Source organism: Synchiropus splendidus, chromosome 4, assembly GCF_027744825.2.
Source record: "Synchiropus splendidus isolate RoL2022-P1 chromosome 4, RoL_Sspl_1.0, whole genome shotgun sequence".
NCBI classification, from domain to species: domain Eukaryota; kingdom Metazoa; phylum Chordata; class Actinopteri; order Syngnathiformes; family Callionymidae; genus Synchiropus; species Synchiropus splendidus.
In genome coordinates this window covers 18,642,538-18,660,819 of record NC_071337.1, presented here as the reverse complement: position 1 = coordinate 18,660,819, position 18,282 = coordinate 18,642,538, and the positions used below count along the sequence as shown (strand labels likewise).

Below are 18,282 nucleotides of genomic sequence, written 5' to 3'. Positions count from 1 at the left end.
ACATGGTATTACATTTCGGCTTCGCGATATTGAGCAGTCTCGATATCAACATTCTGTCATGTACAGTATTCATGAATAAACCATGGAGACCAGTGAAGAATATTTTCCACCACTGCACACAGCTGTGAGCTGATTTGAACATGCGGAATAAATGACAACTGCTCTATCGACAGTCAGCCACTCCAAAAAATTCAGAACTGTCTGTGATGTTTAAGATGAAGCCAATATTTGCTGTCAATTGCTGTCCCGGTGTTGTCAGACTGTGTCCTTGCACAAACACAGAGAAGCTACTGGTCCTGTGGGAACACAAGTCTTAATAGGATGTGAGAGTGCCTCGACAGGCATGGAGCTGCTGGATGAGGAGACACGCACTCACACAAGGTGTCAGGAGATCAGACAAACCAGTGGGTACACACACATGCGCAAGTCAGGCGGGATGCAAAACACAAATGTAGGACTCAGATACACACGTTTGGGAGCAGCTGTGTGTGGGAGGACTCTGGACCAGCCACATTTCTTATAGCTCCATGACTCAAGTTCAGTTGCTCCAACTTAAGAGAAACACTGATAGGGTACATTCAAGTTCAGCTCGGAACTTTGGAAATTCCCTGTTACACCCTCGGTTATGTCACCCAATGTAGGATTTGCGAGTCAGAGAATCGGAGAATCCTCACCTCCCCAAGTACGTGATCCAAGATGGCTTTCACAAACGTAAACAGGAAGAAGAACTTTTCAATCATCAACCTCATCATCCAGCCGGTTTTGAAGTTGCAAACAAAAATAAGGTGCCGTACACAGCTTTCATGGACATTTTGTTTTCCGTCTTCACTAACTGTAACGCAATGAACTCTGCTGAGACGTCATTTCTTGGAACGCAGCATTAGTGCTAAGGAGGAAAGGCTCACCACACCTGCTTGATAAGACTCTGCCTCATCTCTGACCTCTCATTCTAACAGCCTCAATCTCTGCACCGACCTCCCTTCAAAATCAACCTTTTACATGCTGACAGCTTGAACCGGCGTTGTCTGAATCTCATTGTGCAGAAGACCAACCAGTTGCTGTTCCACACATCCTTTTCCCGCTCTCTCTGTCCACTTGAATAACATCCCTCTCCTCCAAGTCCAGCCACTATCTCTCCATAAAACATGTTGCATATTTTAGAGCACAAAAAAGGTTAGTTTTTAACAGGACTAAAATGATCTTGTGGGCAGCCCCAATGACCAATTATGGCACAGGGAGTCATGTCACGTGACTCCCATTATTCAGGATTTGACCAGCGGCTGATGAAATATAATGAGGAAGAGAGTGAGAATGTCTCCCCGCGAGGGAATATTCAAACCTGTCAATTCATTTCTCACTAATGAACCCCAGGCTGCATCATTCAAAGGGAGGGTGCTGCTTGACGCAAATTCGGGGGGCGATGAAGAGCTGCATCAGGGGCAGCTGGGGGCTGATGTTAGCAACACGCAATCTGAAATGAAGAGTCACACGTGACTCATCTCTCACTCACACACTTCACAAGCTGTACGCTATCAGCGATGCCCCTCCCCCTCCTGTTGTCACTCACCTGAAGTCAACTTCCCTCAAGACACTCACCTGAAATACGTCTCAGTAATCACAATGTTTAAGTTATCTCTTCAGCTGAGTCATTTTATTTCATTTCTATCACTTTTGTCAAGTTGAAATTCTGAAAAAATAAAATAAAACAGAACTCGAACACCCCCAAAAAAAGCCGGAAAAAACATAACCACCCACGATGCGCTTTGTTATTGTGTATAACGCAGCCTCTGTATGCAGCGTGTCCCGTTAGCTACATTTACTGACTGTTTTTTCTTCATACTGAGGTGTAAAACCTTTCCTGTCTCCGCACTGGACCGTGGTCGAGTGTCACAGGGGAGGTGCTCGCTCTCCACACCTCCGAGGCTGGAGCGCTCACTCCAGGGTTTGATGTCCTGTTGGCTGGAGCTGGGACAGGGATGAGGCGAGTCTGGGACAGAGCGTTACTTGGTTTATGACTTTGTCACAGCCAAACTGCACAGAAGCGCACATTCAGAGCTGGACACGCACCGGGCACCTCTTCACTTCTGGAGAGACGTCACTCACTCGGCAACCCCTCCCACATGCAGCGGCCACACACATAGAGGAACAGCGCACCTGCAGCACACACTCTACATTCACTCCTACAAAAGACTATTTTAAGGCTTGGAACGCATTATTTCTTTTTCCATTCATTGTAATGGGAAAAATCGATTCAGATTTCGAACAATTCGCTTCTCGAACGGCCGTCTGGAACGGATTGTGGTCGAGAACCAAGGTACCACTATACATATATATATATATATATATATATATATATATATATATATATATATATATATATATATATATATATATATATATATATATAAGAAATAATGACTGAATTGTTAAACTATAAATATTATTGTTATTATTTATTGAATTATTGAAATTATAAATAATAATAATTCTTCAGGAAACAGTGAACAAAACCCAAACAATTTGTGAATACATTTTTTTCTTATGTATTTTTTTAAAATTCTTACTAAATCAGAAAGTAAAAAAGTTGACCATCATATTAAATGTGGACAATAAACTGAACAAATATTTGGTTCTTGGCTGAGTATGCACACAATAATTCCAGGAGTATTGGAAACAAAGAGACTGTGACGGCATCATTTGTGTGTAATGTGATACAGAAACAGGCCTCTAAGTGGACAAATCTCATCAGTCTGACGATTCTGCCTGCAGCTGTGTTTGAACAAGACCACCGAGAGGGGCTTCTGGTTGCCATGATAGACAGTCAGACAGACGGATGGATGGATGAGGCAGGTCAGACGGGCCGAGATTGATTTTCATCCACGCTATGAACTTTAGGAGAATCTGGATGGCAGGGGAGCGTCGGGAGGACGAGCAGAAGCGTCATGGGGCGAGGGCCTGCAGCCAGACGCAGAAACGCTTTGTTCTGAAAAGAGTGAACAGTTACGCAATCCCGAGTCAGATCAGAGCAGCAAGTGCCGACTGAGACTGAGTGGAGAGCTCACAGGTGCTGCCTTTCATACTTTTCATGGAGTTGTCTGAGCAAGGCTGAGCTCCTCCAGCCGAATATGCTATTTTGTCACTTTTTCCTGAACTCTTATAATAACATGCGGATGAATATGTCAAATTTTCAAAACATGCAGTTCTTTTTAGCGATTTGTCTGGGTAATAATAATCTAGACAACATATTGAATCCTTCTGTGAATGGGTCTGGCCTATAAAATGTGTTCCAAATACATTTATAGTTTGCAAAACAACTCCATTGGGTGCTCTCAAGCTTTAAAAGACAAACAAACAACAGGCAACGTCTTTGAAGAATGGCGCATAGTGGACAGTGTAACCAAGGGTGACTATCAAAACGGTGAATAGGAGCAGCTCTTATTGATGGCCAGGTTTGAAAAAGCTAAAAACTGCTTTGCTTGTTTGTCATGCATAAGATTTTATTGGATGATGTTGTATGTCAATCTTACTTGTGCTTGCCAATGAGAAAACAACTTTTGGGGAATCCGTTTTCCTTCATAAATGACGTGAAGAGTGCATGATAAACGTAAGCTAGTACCAGTGTTACCTGAGTCAACCTATTGCTAACATCTAAACTAAGGGCTACTGCTTATCTTAGGTCCATTTCAGTAGAGCTTTGTCGGGTTCAGGAACTCGGTCCCACTCTTGGGGCAGTAGGTACGGAGTATTGTCAAGGGGACTTTTATATCCTGAAAGGATGTAGACGTCAGCCATCATCATCTGCGTGTTATGTTGACACATCAGGCTTTCAAGTGAAGCAAGTTTACAATTCTGTAGCATGTCCTCACGCTGCAGGTAGTTACTTTCGAAAAAAACAAAAAACAAGATGAGGTTGGGTTCAGCCAAGGGGTGGTGATCCAAAAGGTTTCACACTTGATCATTTCATGAGATGCTTTTTCTGAATAAAATGACCCGATTCAGCTTGTTCAGATCGGTGATTCTGGATTGGGTCGGCACTCGTGCACACCTGATCCGATGGTCTGGCTGATTTTTGTGTCACAGCTACTGTTTACCTCATGTGACATGACCAGTAAATTAATTTTTAACAGACATGAGTCCTCTATCTCGGCGACTGAAGCAGTATGTGCAGCTGCAGAGCTTCCAGCATCCGAAGCTCTGCCGACAAAACAACTCGGTGCAACGAGTGAATATTAGTTTGAAAATAATGTGAAACAAGTGGAATAACAAAGCACAGACATGTGGACAATTCTTCCTTAATCCTCAAACTCAGTCCTGAACCTTAAAATACAAAAGTATTGTCTTGGTTAATGGAGATTGAAAAGTTACAAAAACTATTACATATTATCTTTGACCATTTAATGGATTATTTACCAAATTGTTGCATGACATTACTTTTTATTTGACCATATTTTGTCAGTTTTCTTCTGAATTGACAGACTGAACGCTGCATTTGCGTAATGCTGCCTTCCTCAGTCTGAGGACATAACTGAATTAAAGGGCATCCCATTTCTAAGTCACACATTGCCCTTAACACATTGTTTCGAGGCAAATAGTTGAAACTATTCACTCTTAAATCAAACATAATAGAGTAATCTGATCTCTACATTGTACAGTAGTTGGTAAATGTTGATACAAACTGTTAGCTAGTACTGTCATGGGAATGACAATATCTCAGCCTCTCTAAAATGTCTATAACATTTTGTTCTATCTTTACATTCCTTGTCAAGTAAATCAAGATGATACTCTTTATTCCTGCTGCAATACAGCACATCATCGCTCGCTGAAGTGGTGTAGCCCCGATGCATGTAAATGCTCCCTTTAGAGATGAGAATGAGATGATTCAGTGTCCATCGATCTGGCAAACGCGGGGATTCAGGCGACTAAGAGGGGAACTCGTGCTACATCTGCCAAACCGCAAATCAGAGCACTCGATTAATGATGAGCTAGGACTTAAAGAACAAAAGTTTTCTTCTGTGCGTTGTAGTGAGGGAAGTGTAGAAGCCTACTTGTACCTGTGATTTGACTTATTACAATCCTTCATTTGCTCCCACATTTAAGCAGTTTTGACTCGTAGAGATGAAATTCATAACGTTAGACCAGAGGTGGGCAGTTAAATTCCCTAAAGGGCCACATTATAAACTGTGACTGTTGTGAGGGGCCATCATAACAAAAGAAAGGCAGCAATGACATCGAAATGTGACAGAAAAAAATCTGTCATGAACCCTATGACAATCATTTTACATGCAGTTTATTTGAATTGAAATCATAATGAAACTATGGACCAAACCTCGAAGATGAATTTGTATGATGTATTTCAAAATATGTTGAATTTCCTTTCAATGTATTTTGAGGAAAACACTAACTTTTGTCATGAACGTCTTGTACTGAACTAGGATAAAAAATAATGACAGAAAATGACAACTTATCAGTTGTATAGTTTTAGTCTGACTTCATGAGGGCTGCAAAAACACAAGCAAAGGGCCGCATATGCTCCTCGGGCCACACTTTGCCGAGGTCTGCGTTAGACTGTGCTAACTAATCTGACCTCCAGTGGATTGTCACGTTTCTTTGACGGATGAATGTAATAATGTTACAAGATTGATACAAATGAAGAGCTCTCTGGTAGTGGTGATGTAAATTGTTTTCCCGGCGAGACAGCATCTCCGGCCACTGAAGAGTAGCATGAGTCAAGAAAAGAAAGCTCTGCTGTTTTACATAACAAAAATGGATGTGAAGCTTGCTGTGAACCTCTGTGTGTTCTGATGGGATGCCAGTGACGGCTCAGAAAAAGAACACAAAATCATCCAGGGGAGGATTTTGGGGGAACATTTGAAGAGATTCCTTTGTGCATCAGATGCTTTTGACATCAAAGGACACTGGGCGGCGCGGTTAAGTGATCCCAGAGAAGTCTTGCCGCTCAATTCTGTTGCTTTTCCATGTTGAATTCTCTGGGGATGATGGTAATGCTAAGACCTCTGCTTCTTTCTTTATCTGCTTCAGCCTCGTAACCAAAATGAAAAGACTTTAGATGCCATTAACTGACTCCAAAACCTTTTTCTGGGACGTTTCAAGTAGCTCTGAGCAAACTTGCAATTCAACAATTGATTCGTCTAGTCTGAGCACATCAGAAACCGCGTTGTGTCTGTGTTATGTGTTCAAGTTCCCCGGCAGCTGACTCAGTTTCTCTAATGCTGAACACATGTAAATGAACAGGGAGCTTGTTTCACTTGTCAAACGCTCAACCTTCCTCCGGTGCGATCGCAGCTGTGCAATTACATCGATCAGCGGAAACTTTCTGCCATTCTCTAAAAAGTTTGCAGGCGAAGGTGCTGCGGTATGAGGTGCTCCTCTGCCTTCAAGTGAGCGTTACTTGTGTTTGAGTGAAGGGAAGCAAAGCAGCGCAGTGCAGATGAGTCTTTGATGATATTGATTCTGTGTGTGTCTGATGTGGTGAAGAAGAGATCAACTAGAATTTTTGATTTTTGTTCTTACACTTACATTTGGTCATCCGTCAATGGTAGGTACAAGGTGGACCACAGACTGAAGAGCTGGTGGAAGTGTTCCTACATGGATCCATGAATCACTGACGCACGTGTGATTGGTCAAAAGAGCTGCAGCATTTACAGCTGGGGGGTCACAAGCAGTCCTCAAACAAACAACAACTTATAACCCACAAACAACAAGGACTGATCACAAATTCATCAATCTGACGGCCGGGGGGATCTTCCAACCCATGTAGCAGCTGACACCCAGCTGGTGAAGTTGGTGGAGCTGTGTGAGCTTGATTGGTTGGAACAAAAACCTGCACCAACCTTGCCTTGTGAGGACCAGTGTGGATGCTCCTGGTCTCCAGTAAAAGAGCTAAAAAATGAGATGGAACTTGTGAACAAAATCACACATGCCTATGCTAACACAGCTCAAAGCATTTCGAGTCACTGGACTCAAACTGATCCACAAAATGCCCACAGTTGGTACAAGTTTTTGTTCTAAGCGAATAAACACCAGACTGACACCTGATTGCTCTGTGTGATAATTATTGCATGGTGCGGGGATGTAGATTAAAGTCCAATGAAAGGACTGAGAAACAGTAGTGTATTATATTATATTGCTGAACGTTTCCACACACACTAGCGACTGTTGGATATAGGGTAAAAGCAAGACATCCACGCCAACATTTCTTCACAATTAATAATGAAATTTTGGTCCTTTGGATGGACCACACAGGAAAGTTTACAGGCAAAATAATAGCAAGTGTATTTGCTCTGTGCACCTGTCTTAGGTGCGTCTCTATGTGTGTTTGTTCCACAGCAGTATGAACAAAACCCTTGTCAGTCATCAAGTGCCTTTGACTCTCCGGGCAGGAAGTGGGGGTTGCACACATAGGTAAGTTCAGCACCAGGTGATGGTCACGATGAATAGCGCATAACAGGGTAGAAAGTGAGGAAAATAGGTTATGGCAAAGACAAATGTGGCAGACAGTGGGAATCTTTTAGGTACATACTGTGCCTCATGAGTGAGGTGAGCAAAACAACATGGACTAGTTAGTTTGTAAATTTGCTTGAAAATGGGGACAACAAAAAAAGGCAGCACATCTCACTGACAAGTTTTTGACATTTCAATTAAAATGGTAAAAATGCTGATAAAAGGTTTAAAGGTTACATTTGAAAAGGTTACTTTATTATTTATATATATATATATATATTATCATTACAATCGTAGTGAATTTGGTCTACAGATATCAAAAATAATATGGTTTATATTGTCCATTTGTTCTGGTGACAGGTCTGGTGTGCAGCGCTGACATGAGAATAAAGGACTTTTGTGATGTTAAAACCATTTTAAACAAGGATGACTCCAACTCACTTCAATGGCTGCCTCCTGATGGTGATGATGGCAGAAATCATCGACAACATTCTAAAAAAGCGAGACTAGAAAACGTTGATGCCAGAAAATAAACTGGCCAGCACTAGCTGATGAAAGAAAAACAGTGTCTCAGTGGATTGTACAGTATATTGCTCTTCAGTGAGGTCTGTTTTGCCTGCCAGGAGATTTGGACAACCACACGTGCGACTGACCCACACACACACACTGGCACACAGACAATGAAAGAACAAACTATCCATCCTCCAGTTCCCACATGCACCTTATATCCGGTGATGAGGTCTCAGGAGTCGACACTAGTGTGCCGGCAATCAATCTAATGTCTGATTGAGATTCATGGCTTCATCTGAGGACCACGGACCACTTCCTTGGAGAGATGTTGACTTACATATAGCATCCGCCCAGCGCAAATGCTGCTGAAGCGCAAGGGAAATAGTGGGAAACTGCAGTCACCTTCATCATCCCCATCCCATATCGCTTCACTCCCATGATGGGATATTACGGCGAATTAAACCAGAATATTAGTGAACAGCGTGATTCGTAATTTCACTCTTCGGGGTGCTAAAATAGCAAATAAACCTTTTAAGTGATCAGATTTCCCTTTTGTGAGATGCATTTTTAATTTCAGTTAAAAGCAACATCTTTGGAAAACAGTTTTTTAAGTGAAAAAATAAGCCATAAATGTTTTTTTTTTTCATTTTTCCGGCATTGTTGTACCATGGAAGTACTTTGAGCTAGCACTGGCGATACTTGTGATTTTGGAACTAGAGGGCACTTTCTCACTTTGATGAAAATATGTGACTGCCATGACCATCCCGCCAACACAGCATGAATTATTCATTGTTTATTTTAAACATCCACTATTGAGTCAGACAAAATGTCTCACAGCGTTTCTTCCAGATTCATGTTCCACAGTCTGTTGTTTTGTAGCACCTGCCTCGCAGGCTTGCGGCTCCAAAATTATATGCCCTGAGGGCAACTCACACGTTTTCATAATTCAACACAATCCAAAATGCAAATCCGTGATATGTTTAGCTAATGAAAAAGCTAAATGTTGATGAAAGGGCCAAAGAAAGAATGTACAGACAAGCAAGGTTCCCTTTAGCTCCCATCTGTGTGTTGCTCTGCATCCTTTGACTGAACACACTCCAAACATACTGGTGTGTCAGCTTATGACAAAACAGTTGACAAGTCGACCTCCGCTAAAATCTGTCACCGCTACTCAGTTTTGGGTGAAAGAATGAAGCGGACTGAAGAAGTTTGCAAGCTGAAGACACATTTATTGAAAATTATATATTAGGAAAACAAAGTAATCCTGAGTATGACGTCCAGCCTTTTGTTTGTAACTCATCTTCAATGCTCTCTGCAAGTGTCACAATGAGCGGTTCAAATAGCGGTTTAAATATGTCAAATTTGCATTTGGCTAAGTTCAGAAAGAAGTTCTGAAAGTTGTCGATGATTACATCACACCAGTCTCACAAGGCAGTTTAACTAAAACCCCTGTAGTTGAAAAGTTCACTTCTGATTGTCTCAGACTGAGACTCTGGTCTCATTACGATTTTCCTCCCAGGATTGAAGCGGCTCAGAGCAGCGGCAGCATTTCATAAGATGTTCCAATAATCTGAATTATTAATGGACAGAGGGCGAATTAGGACGACGCTGAAGACAGCCCATAATGCTCCTTCACCACCAGGTGTGTGTTTGTTAAACACAAAATGAATTATTCAAAACGTTTTCAAACCATTTCATTTATCTGGGGGACACACACCGTCAGTTGGTGACGCCGGCATTTAATATGCAAAGTTAGATTTGTCTGTTCATGGAGAGGTTGTGCTTGATTTGTTCATTCTCTCATTTTCTTCCACTGATTCCTTTAATGGCGTAGCAAAGATGTCCAATCCCACCCGGCCATCGCAGGGCACAGACAACGCCCTCATATTCATGGAGAATTTTGAGTCACTAATTGTCGCTGTGGGAGGAAACTGGAGTGCTCAGAACATAAGCCACACACACGGAGACGGAGCGAATACTAACTCCACAAGGAGCAAGTTTGCGACTTCCTACTGAAGGAATGTGAGTCCTTCCCGATGTTGAATGGATGATGCGGAGTCTACTTGTCTTATTTCCACCTATTTTATCCGGTGGTTCAGCTCTGAAGGTTTTTTGAAACTGGGTTCAACAGTGTCTTGCCGCCCATGGAACAGACCACAGTCGATCAAGAAGCGATCAAGAAGCGATCGAGAAACGACGAGGGGGAAGTTTTGTCACTCACTGAATTGGTGACAAAAAAAAAACTTTTCTATTATGAGAAGTAAAACCCACTCCAGTCAGCAGCCGTCCTCTTGCAGCCTGCCACTTCCTATGTCTGGCTGCAATGTGAGACCTGAGTGATGTGAGCAACGGACTACAGTCATTGTGACATTTCTTTTGGGATTTTCTGTGAATAGTATAGCATGAAACATCATGTTCACGCTCACCTCAGTCATTGCTTATGTCTTGTTAGTTTGTTTTGATGTTTAATGTTTGATCACATGAGACTTCATATTTAAAAAGAGATATTTTTGCTGAATGCGCGGCGGTTCTCATTTAAGGCGTGGCGGTTTGCCATGCATGATTTCATGTAGTAGGAAAGCTGTAGTATCTATACTTTGTCAAGGGGCGGAGCAAATGCAATGGTCGAATAAAATGGAGCAACATTATTAGCTTTAGCTGATGAAAGGCAGGTGGTCATAATGTTAAAGTAAGCTTCAGTGTAGTTTCACTTTTTTCCTGTGTTGAATTAATACATTAAGCTCCAACCCTAATCCTCAAGTTGCAGATTAAAAGAAGAACAATATTTGTTTTCCTTTTTTCCTCCCTCACTCTGCCGTCTCCAGACTTTGCTCACCGGCTGGTCCTCCAACTGCTGTGGACCAAAAGAAATCGATGTGTTCAAACCTAGTTCCTCATCAAGAATGGCCCGGTAATGGGCCGACCCAGTTCTCTCAAGATGTTGCACGATATTGCTTCTCCATCATCATGGCAACACCTTTTATTGTGTCTTTCACCTCTGCTGACCTTCTCCTCCTCTCCCAGGGCAGCAATCAGAGCTTATGGCCTCGGACTGACAGCATATAATCCTCAGAAGAGTCGCCTTGATTCACTGGAGTCCCGCCCCAGCAACTACAACAGTCAACAGTACTAAGAATCCCGGATGGAAATCACACATTCTTTCAATATCATCTGCTTTCTCCTGTTCACAGGGTTCTGAAGCCACTTGAGGTGAAACGTCTGTTACGGGAAACACAGACAACCACATACACCAACAGATAGTTTGGAGTTGTCACTCAGACTTTACATGTATATCGCAGGGTGGGTGGAAACCAGAGAGCAGTGAGGAAACTCACTCAGCCAGCAGGAGAAACAGAGAGGACAACGGGTCACACCAAATCGAAAACTGCATCCAGCTGGATTGGAAAGCTATTTTTGACCCTCACTTGACCAACTGAAATTAATCCACAGAAGAAAAAAAAATGTGACAAGAAGCAAGAGGACAGCTAAAATGAGAACTGCAATGCTCGTGCTTCTCCCAGTGGAGCCAGTTTACAATCTAAAGTACATTTTGCTAGTAGAGGCAACATATAGCATCGGTTTAGTTCTGTTCTTTTGTACGCAGGACTGACTTGTGAAGTGTAGTCAGTATTCAACAACGGACAAAGCAGATACTTGCTAAGACAGAGAAAATGGCCATTGACCCAGGGGCCACCAGAGGCTGGACTGAATTGGGGATACAGTTTTTTTCCGTCCACTTAAATGTTGGACTGCAAACCAGTTGAAGATCAATTAAAGCCTCATTTAAAAACCTTAACTCTTTCATGGCAAACCCACTGACGCTGACATTACCATCAAGAGGGTTCACCACGTTCATTCCACTGTGGCACAGATGCATCTGAGAGAGAACCCTCCGGTCAGCGGGTGAAGATGGGGCACTCACACAGGCTGCAGCGGGAGAGGGATGAGGAAATCAAACCCACGTGACCATGCAGATGAATTCATGAAGGCCAGCAAAATGATTCACCTTATTTTTAAAAGTATAAATCAAAAACAAATCATGCACTGCAGGGCTGAAAGGATGCACTGCCCTTTTGTGTTTATTTGTATTTATTTCTCTCTATTGAAGACATCGAATCATATTGTCAAAATTCACATTAACCATTATTTAGTTTTCATGACTTTAGTTTAGTGACTTGGCTGGTTTTGCACTGTGAATAAAAGCACAAGCTTTCTAGGTTGGATGTGTCCAGCCTGTGTAGTACAGAGTAAAATTGGCTGCTGGATCTCTTGGTGCAGTGGCTTTCATGGAAAGATATCATTGAAGCCTTATGAAAGAAAATTAATAATCCAACTCAAATCTGTAGCCGTGTTCAAGGAACTTACTTATTCAGTGCTTACGCACATTGAATGCGAAGGCACTGCCCTGCTGGGGCTGCACTCATGCAATAGCTGGACACCAAGTGGAAGGCTGCGCGTTTGAGAGCCCTGCTGAGCCACATGATTGGGATTTTAACAGCATGTTTTTGACACGTTTAGTAAAACAAAAGGTCATTCTCAGCAATGTATGTCGTGTTTACAAGCTTGTCGGACAAACACAGTTAAGATCAAATTCCACATCTGGAATGGCCACTGCTCCCTGAAGGCACAACAGAAGCCCAGTTGGCTTTGTAGTGACCATATCCTTGTTTCAGTTTTTACTTTTACAGTATGTCTATGTGTTTGTGTGCATTGCAGGTTTAGGTTCAAAAACCCGTAAGAATGGTGTATATTTAAGCTGAAGGATCCTGAGTTACGTTCCAAGTGAGGGAGGCGCTTCCATGGCAACACTGGAACAACCATAGTAGGAATGGCGTTTCGAACCCCGCCCATCCAAACTGGGGCTGGAGGATATGGCAAATAATAATAATAATAATAATATTTTTTTTCATATCTTTCCATCTTGATTATTCTCAGTTTTTTATTGTTATCAAAATGCCAGTTTATGAAACATCTATACTGACAAACTAAAGAAACTAAAATACTTTAAACAGTGAAACAAATGTTTGACAAACAACAAAGCAAATGAAATGTAAAAATGATGGAAACAATACAGCAAGGAACATATGAACACATATGAACTGCACTCAACAAATATGGAAAAATGAAGCAGTAAACTCTAATGGCAAAACCAAATTTAAAAAAGTAGATATAATACTGTCCGAACAATCTCCAGTCATCAAGTTGGAACTGACCTCATGCCATGTTGGAACCAGTCATCATGACGGCTAATGCTACACACAGACTCCACAATACTCAAAAGAAAAAGCCAACACCGACAAACAACCAATCTAATTCATAATCAAAATAAAAAACACTCTATGAGAGGTCACTCCTGCGATAACAGAGCGAACATGCCATATTTTTGACTGACACATCCTCGCCACCATCACCCAGATTCAAACCACGGTGACCAAGAGGGAGAGGTGTATCCAAGCAGTCGGCGAGTCCATGTTGAATTGAGAATGGGGCGACAGCTGATAAGCCAGAACATTTCCATGAATATCAATTAAAGTCAATTGATAAATATGAATGATCACTGGGTGGAGTATGCACAGTGTGACGAGCATTCCAACTGCTGCGTCACCCCATGTTCCACATTCCCATTTATCTCGCCTAGACTTTGAATGGCATAGACCCACCAGTTTTGTCATGTTTCATATTATGATGAATATTTACAATAAGTTGTGAGCAACTAAATGAAGGTTAAAATTACGCAACTTGCACCACCTGTAAATGGGGAATGAAAAAGGGGGACGATTCGGTGTGAAGTTGATGGCTAGATGTTTGGAAACAAGGAAAGGTTAATTCAAAAAGTGCAATAGAAATCCCTTTAAAAGACAAATTCTACTGGAAAAAAAAAAAAAGAAAATTAGAAAAAAAATGAGTTCCAAATATATTTGTTGTGCTACTGTGCTTTATTTATGTGAAAAAAAAGATAATAATTTTCTTTTCCTGAACTGAGGCCCACGATTGTGTGAAAAGAGCCACGTCATTTTCACTTCACCTTCACCTGCGCAGCAGTGAAACTTCATGAACGTCTCCCAAATTAGTTTTCTTTTATTCCTGTTGAGTCTCTTGTCTAACAAGTAAGTGTCTGCCTATCTGTCTGGCTGGTTGCTAGGCGACAGCAGGTCTTCAGGTTGCAAGATAAAAAGATCGAGCCAATTAAAAAATGTTAAGAATCCAGATATGAGATTGTTCCAGTATGTGACTGTCTGTGAGGAAAGCAGTAATGTGTTGTTGTGGGCGGCAAGCGACATCTGTTTTGTTTCAGGTGTGAAATGAGATCTGGATGTTAAATTAAACATGATTTCCAATTTAGAGGAAGTGAAGAGGTTTTTTTCCTCTCTACTTAATGGAGGTCGGGTCATGTAGAGAAGCCCAGAATTTGCTCTCCTTCAGCTCATCTGTGGGGCCCCGATGTGTTGCCAGGTCAACTGAGAGACATAATCTCCCCCGCGTGTTCTGGGTCAGGGTTTAGGGGACAGAGTTTTATTATAAAATACCAGTGAAATCATTGGATTGTAAGAGGAACTGGACAGGAAATGGGTAGTTTGACTAGAACTGATGGCCCCTCTTTCATAAATTCCACTGCTACTGGTTTTCACACTCAGATCTACAAAATATAGAATTGCTTCCAGCAGAATGTGATCAATGAAGGTGGGGACCGTGATTCTCGGTCCAGTTGGTGAGGTAATTCAATCCAGCCTCACTCTACATTGACATTGGGAAAGTGGACTTCAGCGTCCTATATTGGCGACAAAGGCAACCTTCCGCATTGCATGTTGACGCATAGGCGTTTCAATGGCGCCAATACAGCAATGAGGGTGAGGCAAGCAGGAGGCGCATTGTGTGAGGAGCGGGAAAACGTTCAGAACAATTATATTGGATGTCAGTTGCTATGTATATCCCCTTACGTGGCTCTCCTCCATAGTGGCGTTTGAGGGGATTAAGATTGACACAGGAATTGACACATTGTTTCATGGAGAATGAAAGGAGTGCCATCCCATTGCTTACCTATTACAAAAATGACTCATTGCCCACGACGTGAGGATATGCTGCGGAAGGTGGAACATTCACAACATGCCTTCGGCATCAGCATAGGACGCAAAAGTCCACATGCCCAAAGTCAATATATTATGCCTTGGTAGTGAGGATGGGTTGCACAATTGCACTGGATTAGTAAGTCATGGTGAACAGGGAGCTGATCCCCTAAGTCTGATTCTGTCTGTGTTCTCTGCAGTGACCGCAGAAAACAACATGTATTGCAGATGTAAGCAGCTCCAACAAGCTTTCCTCAGTTAAGACACTCAGGGCAAGACCGTCTGGGTCACGGCACGAGTGTTGACAAGCCTGTTTTCCGCTGGAGGAAGTGTACATTTTGACCTGAAGTAACTGGACAGGGTGGAAAAGTCGTCTTTATGCTTTGCACCTTGCATACTGGGGTTTCAATAATGTGCCTGCTCTGGTCTTCAATACAGAACTCAGTGCTTCCGCTCATTTAGCAGTGCAATGACAAAATAAAAGAAATGAAAAGAACTTCATGAAGACTGCTCAGTCATCAACTTAGATGAACCATCATAAGGCTAGCAGAGGGTAACAGAGGACAGTCGATGTGGCAGTCTTCCCAAAATTAGATGGGATAATCCACAGCAAGAGCACAATGGGTGTAATTTCCTTTCTGGCCTCTGACTGTACATTTCCCATCTTTTGTTGAATGTTCTCCAAATTTTCATTGCCAAGATCTCAAAATGTACACGGAATATGACATGCAGGAGTCATTTAGAAAACAGTTCCTAAATCTCTAGTGTTCCCCAGAAGTCCTGCTCATGTCAGCCAGGAGGATGAAGTTGAGTTATCTGCTGTCATTGACTCATTTCACGGGTTTCCCAACTAACAACTAGAGAAAGATGCAAGCTGCTGCATCTGGAGACTTACACTCACGCCGACATGAAACCATGGTGCTGAGGAGAGACCAGCAGCTTCCTGAGTGTGAGTGTTCATATTCTCCCCATGTGAGGAAGCAACAGATAGAAGCTCCTCTCCTCAGCAGGAAGTGCTGACCTCAGGGACCCAAGCCGGCCACTCCTCCCTTCTTTGTCGAGGATGATTAGTGGCAGGATGCAGCCAATTTCCGCATCTCTCCTGTACTCCGTGTGTACCATCAGGAAACGCTGGCCATCGCATCGCCATCTTTAAGGTTGTTGACCTTTATGTGTGTTCACAAGTTTCCATTCACAGAGGAATCTAAATCCATCACAGCTTCAATACAGAGGAAGTCAGAGTAGAATAAAAATGCCCGTGCTGTCTGGCATCACAAGAAGAAAGAGGCATGCGTAGTGTGTCCTTTCTATGTGGAGCTGTTCTGCATCAATTTCCTCCCACAGTCAACAAATACACGGAAAATAAAATCAAATAAAAACATTAAAATGTCCTTCGCAATAGCTTTAAGGTCCACCTGCCCACAAAAAAGTTGAGTGAATATACATCCATCACAAAAATAGTTGTTGACTAGGAAGAGTATATTTCAGAATCTATAGAGCCATATGAGATTATGAACTCACAGAAACATGAATCGATGCATTCGCAGCCTGGATTGATATTGCCATTGATTTTTATTGACAAGGCGGTCAGGGTAGATGGCAAAATCTCTTAACAGTAAAACATTAGATGTGATTTGTGCTAGTGTTGTCGGAGCCCCGTGTTTTACCCGAGTCCTTCGACTAAAACAGCGGTAGAAACCGATAAAACTTTTCCCACCGTGGCTCCATCCGACTCGCTCGATACACTTGACTCCCACTGACTAACATCATCTCAAACACTGGCAACCATGTGGTCACAGAAAGGTCAGCCGCTGCAATAATTGGCTGATGGAAAAGATTTTCTCCATCACCTCTGTAGCATTAACCTCTTTCCCTTTCTCTCCAGCTGCTGCTCCACAAGAAATCTCCATTTCAGATTCATCTTTTGGATTAGGTGGTCAGTGTCGGTAAAGTAGGAGACATTTTTATTAGCATTCATCGAACTATGAGATCAAGAAGAAGGTAGAGACTGGTAGGAGATACAGGTCTTTCTCTTTAACTATGTTTGCTAGTGTTGCCGGAGACCTCTCATGCCTCAGACATGACCATGACCGGTCCTCCACCGTCTTGCGGTACTGTGCCTCATCTCTTTCAATTCTCGGGTGTTTGCCTACCAGGCCACTAAGAGCTGAGATCAAGCGCACATACAGGTCCGAAATAAACAGTATGGTCGGTCCACTCCTCCCATTACTCTATTAACCTTCACCTTGCTGGATCATCGGTCTCCTAATCGAATGAGATCCCCAAAAGACAAGCCAAAAGTCTTCAAACAAGGCCTTCATCTGCCGACTCTGAGCCAGAAAGATTCTGAATATTAATGCTTCCGATGAAGTATGCGCTGGGACCCGAGACAGAAGGGTATCCTTCATCTTCAGTTTGGTAAGATGTCAATCCTGAATCTGAGTTTATTCTTGCCTCGCATGGGAAGATGCTACATGTGACTGTGGCCAAGCGCTGCCTTGTCATGTAAACAATGTCTCTCGCCGATGTAGCCAGTCCTGTTTGATCAACAACAACATCGCGAGCATCCTGAATGGTCTGAAATATTACAGCCTAGCCTGAAGAATGACTAGTGAAGAATGACTACTCATAATGCTGCAACTCTTATCATGTATATTATTTATTTTTTGTCACCCCTAGCCATGAAACTCTTAGTTAGATTAGCATATATATGCTTCCTCATAAAGAAGATAATAGCATCATCCATAAAACCATGACGCCTCAGGTCCTCAAATCTTTTTTAAGAAGCAAGCATGTGGTTACTGACCTCCTCCACTGTCCTTCTCCTCCTCCTCGATGCTGTTCTTGATGCTGTCATACTCTTCGTCAATGTTCTGATTCCCCCGAATCTGACTGAGGACGCGCCGAGCCTTCTGGGTCAACCCACGCTGGATCAACCACCGAGGACTCTCCGGTAGAAACAGGAAGCCCACAAACTGGATCACGGCGGGGAGCACCGACAGACCCAACATGTACCTGCAGAGGAGAAGCACATGTTTAATGTTTCTGTGGATTACAGAACAGGTGACTGGGCTTGGCTGGAAGCTCCTTATAATCTGGTGCCAACAGTGTGAAAGAAGCTACTCCCAACCCTCTTCTCCAGTTCCTTCTCTCTTCTTTTTCAAGCCCCGGCACCCTGGGTTCATTGAAAAATTCCAGAGGCTCACCACCAAAGGAACCTCGGCCAAAGCGCACGTGTGCTTAAAGT

At 42.6% G+C, this 18,282-nt stretch overlaps 1 protein-coding gene across 1 annotated transcript in view; it reads right to left on the bottom strand.

The window, feature by feature from the left end:
• Positions 1 to 18,282, bottom strand: part of LOC128756765 (proton myo-inositol cotransporter-like) — a 58,200-nt gene that overhangs the window by 28,288 nt on the left and 11,630 nt on the right. Inside the window, exon 3 of the mRNA XM_053861405.1 lies at positions 17,842 to 18,050. Coding sequence (XP_053717380.1) covers positions 17,842 to 18,050 — 209 coding nt within the window. The remainder of the gene's footprint in view (positions 1 to 17,841; positions 18,051 to 18,282) is intronic.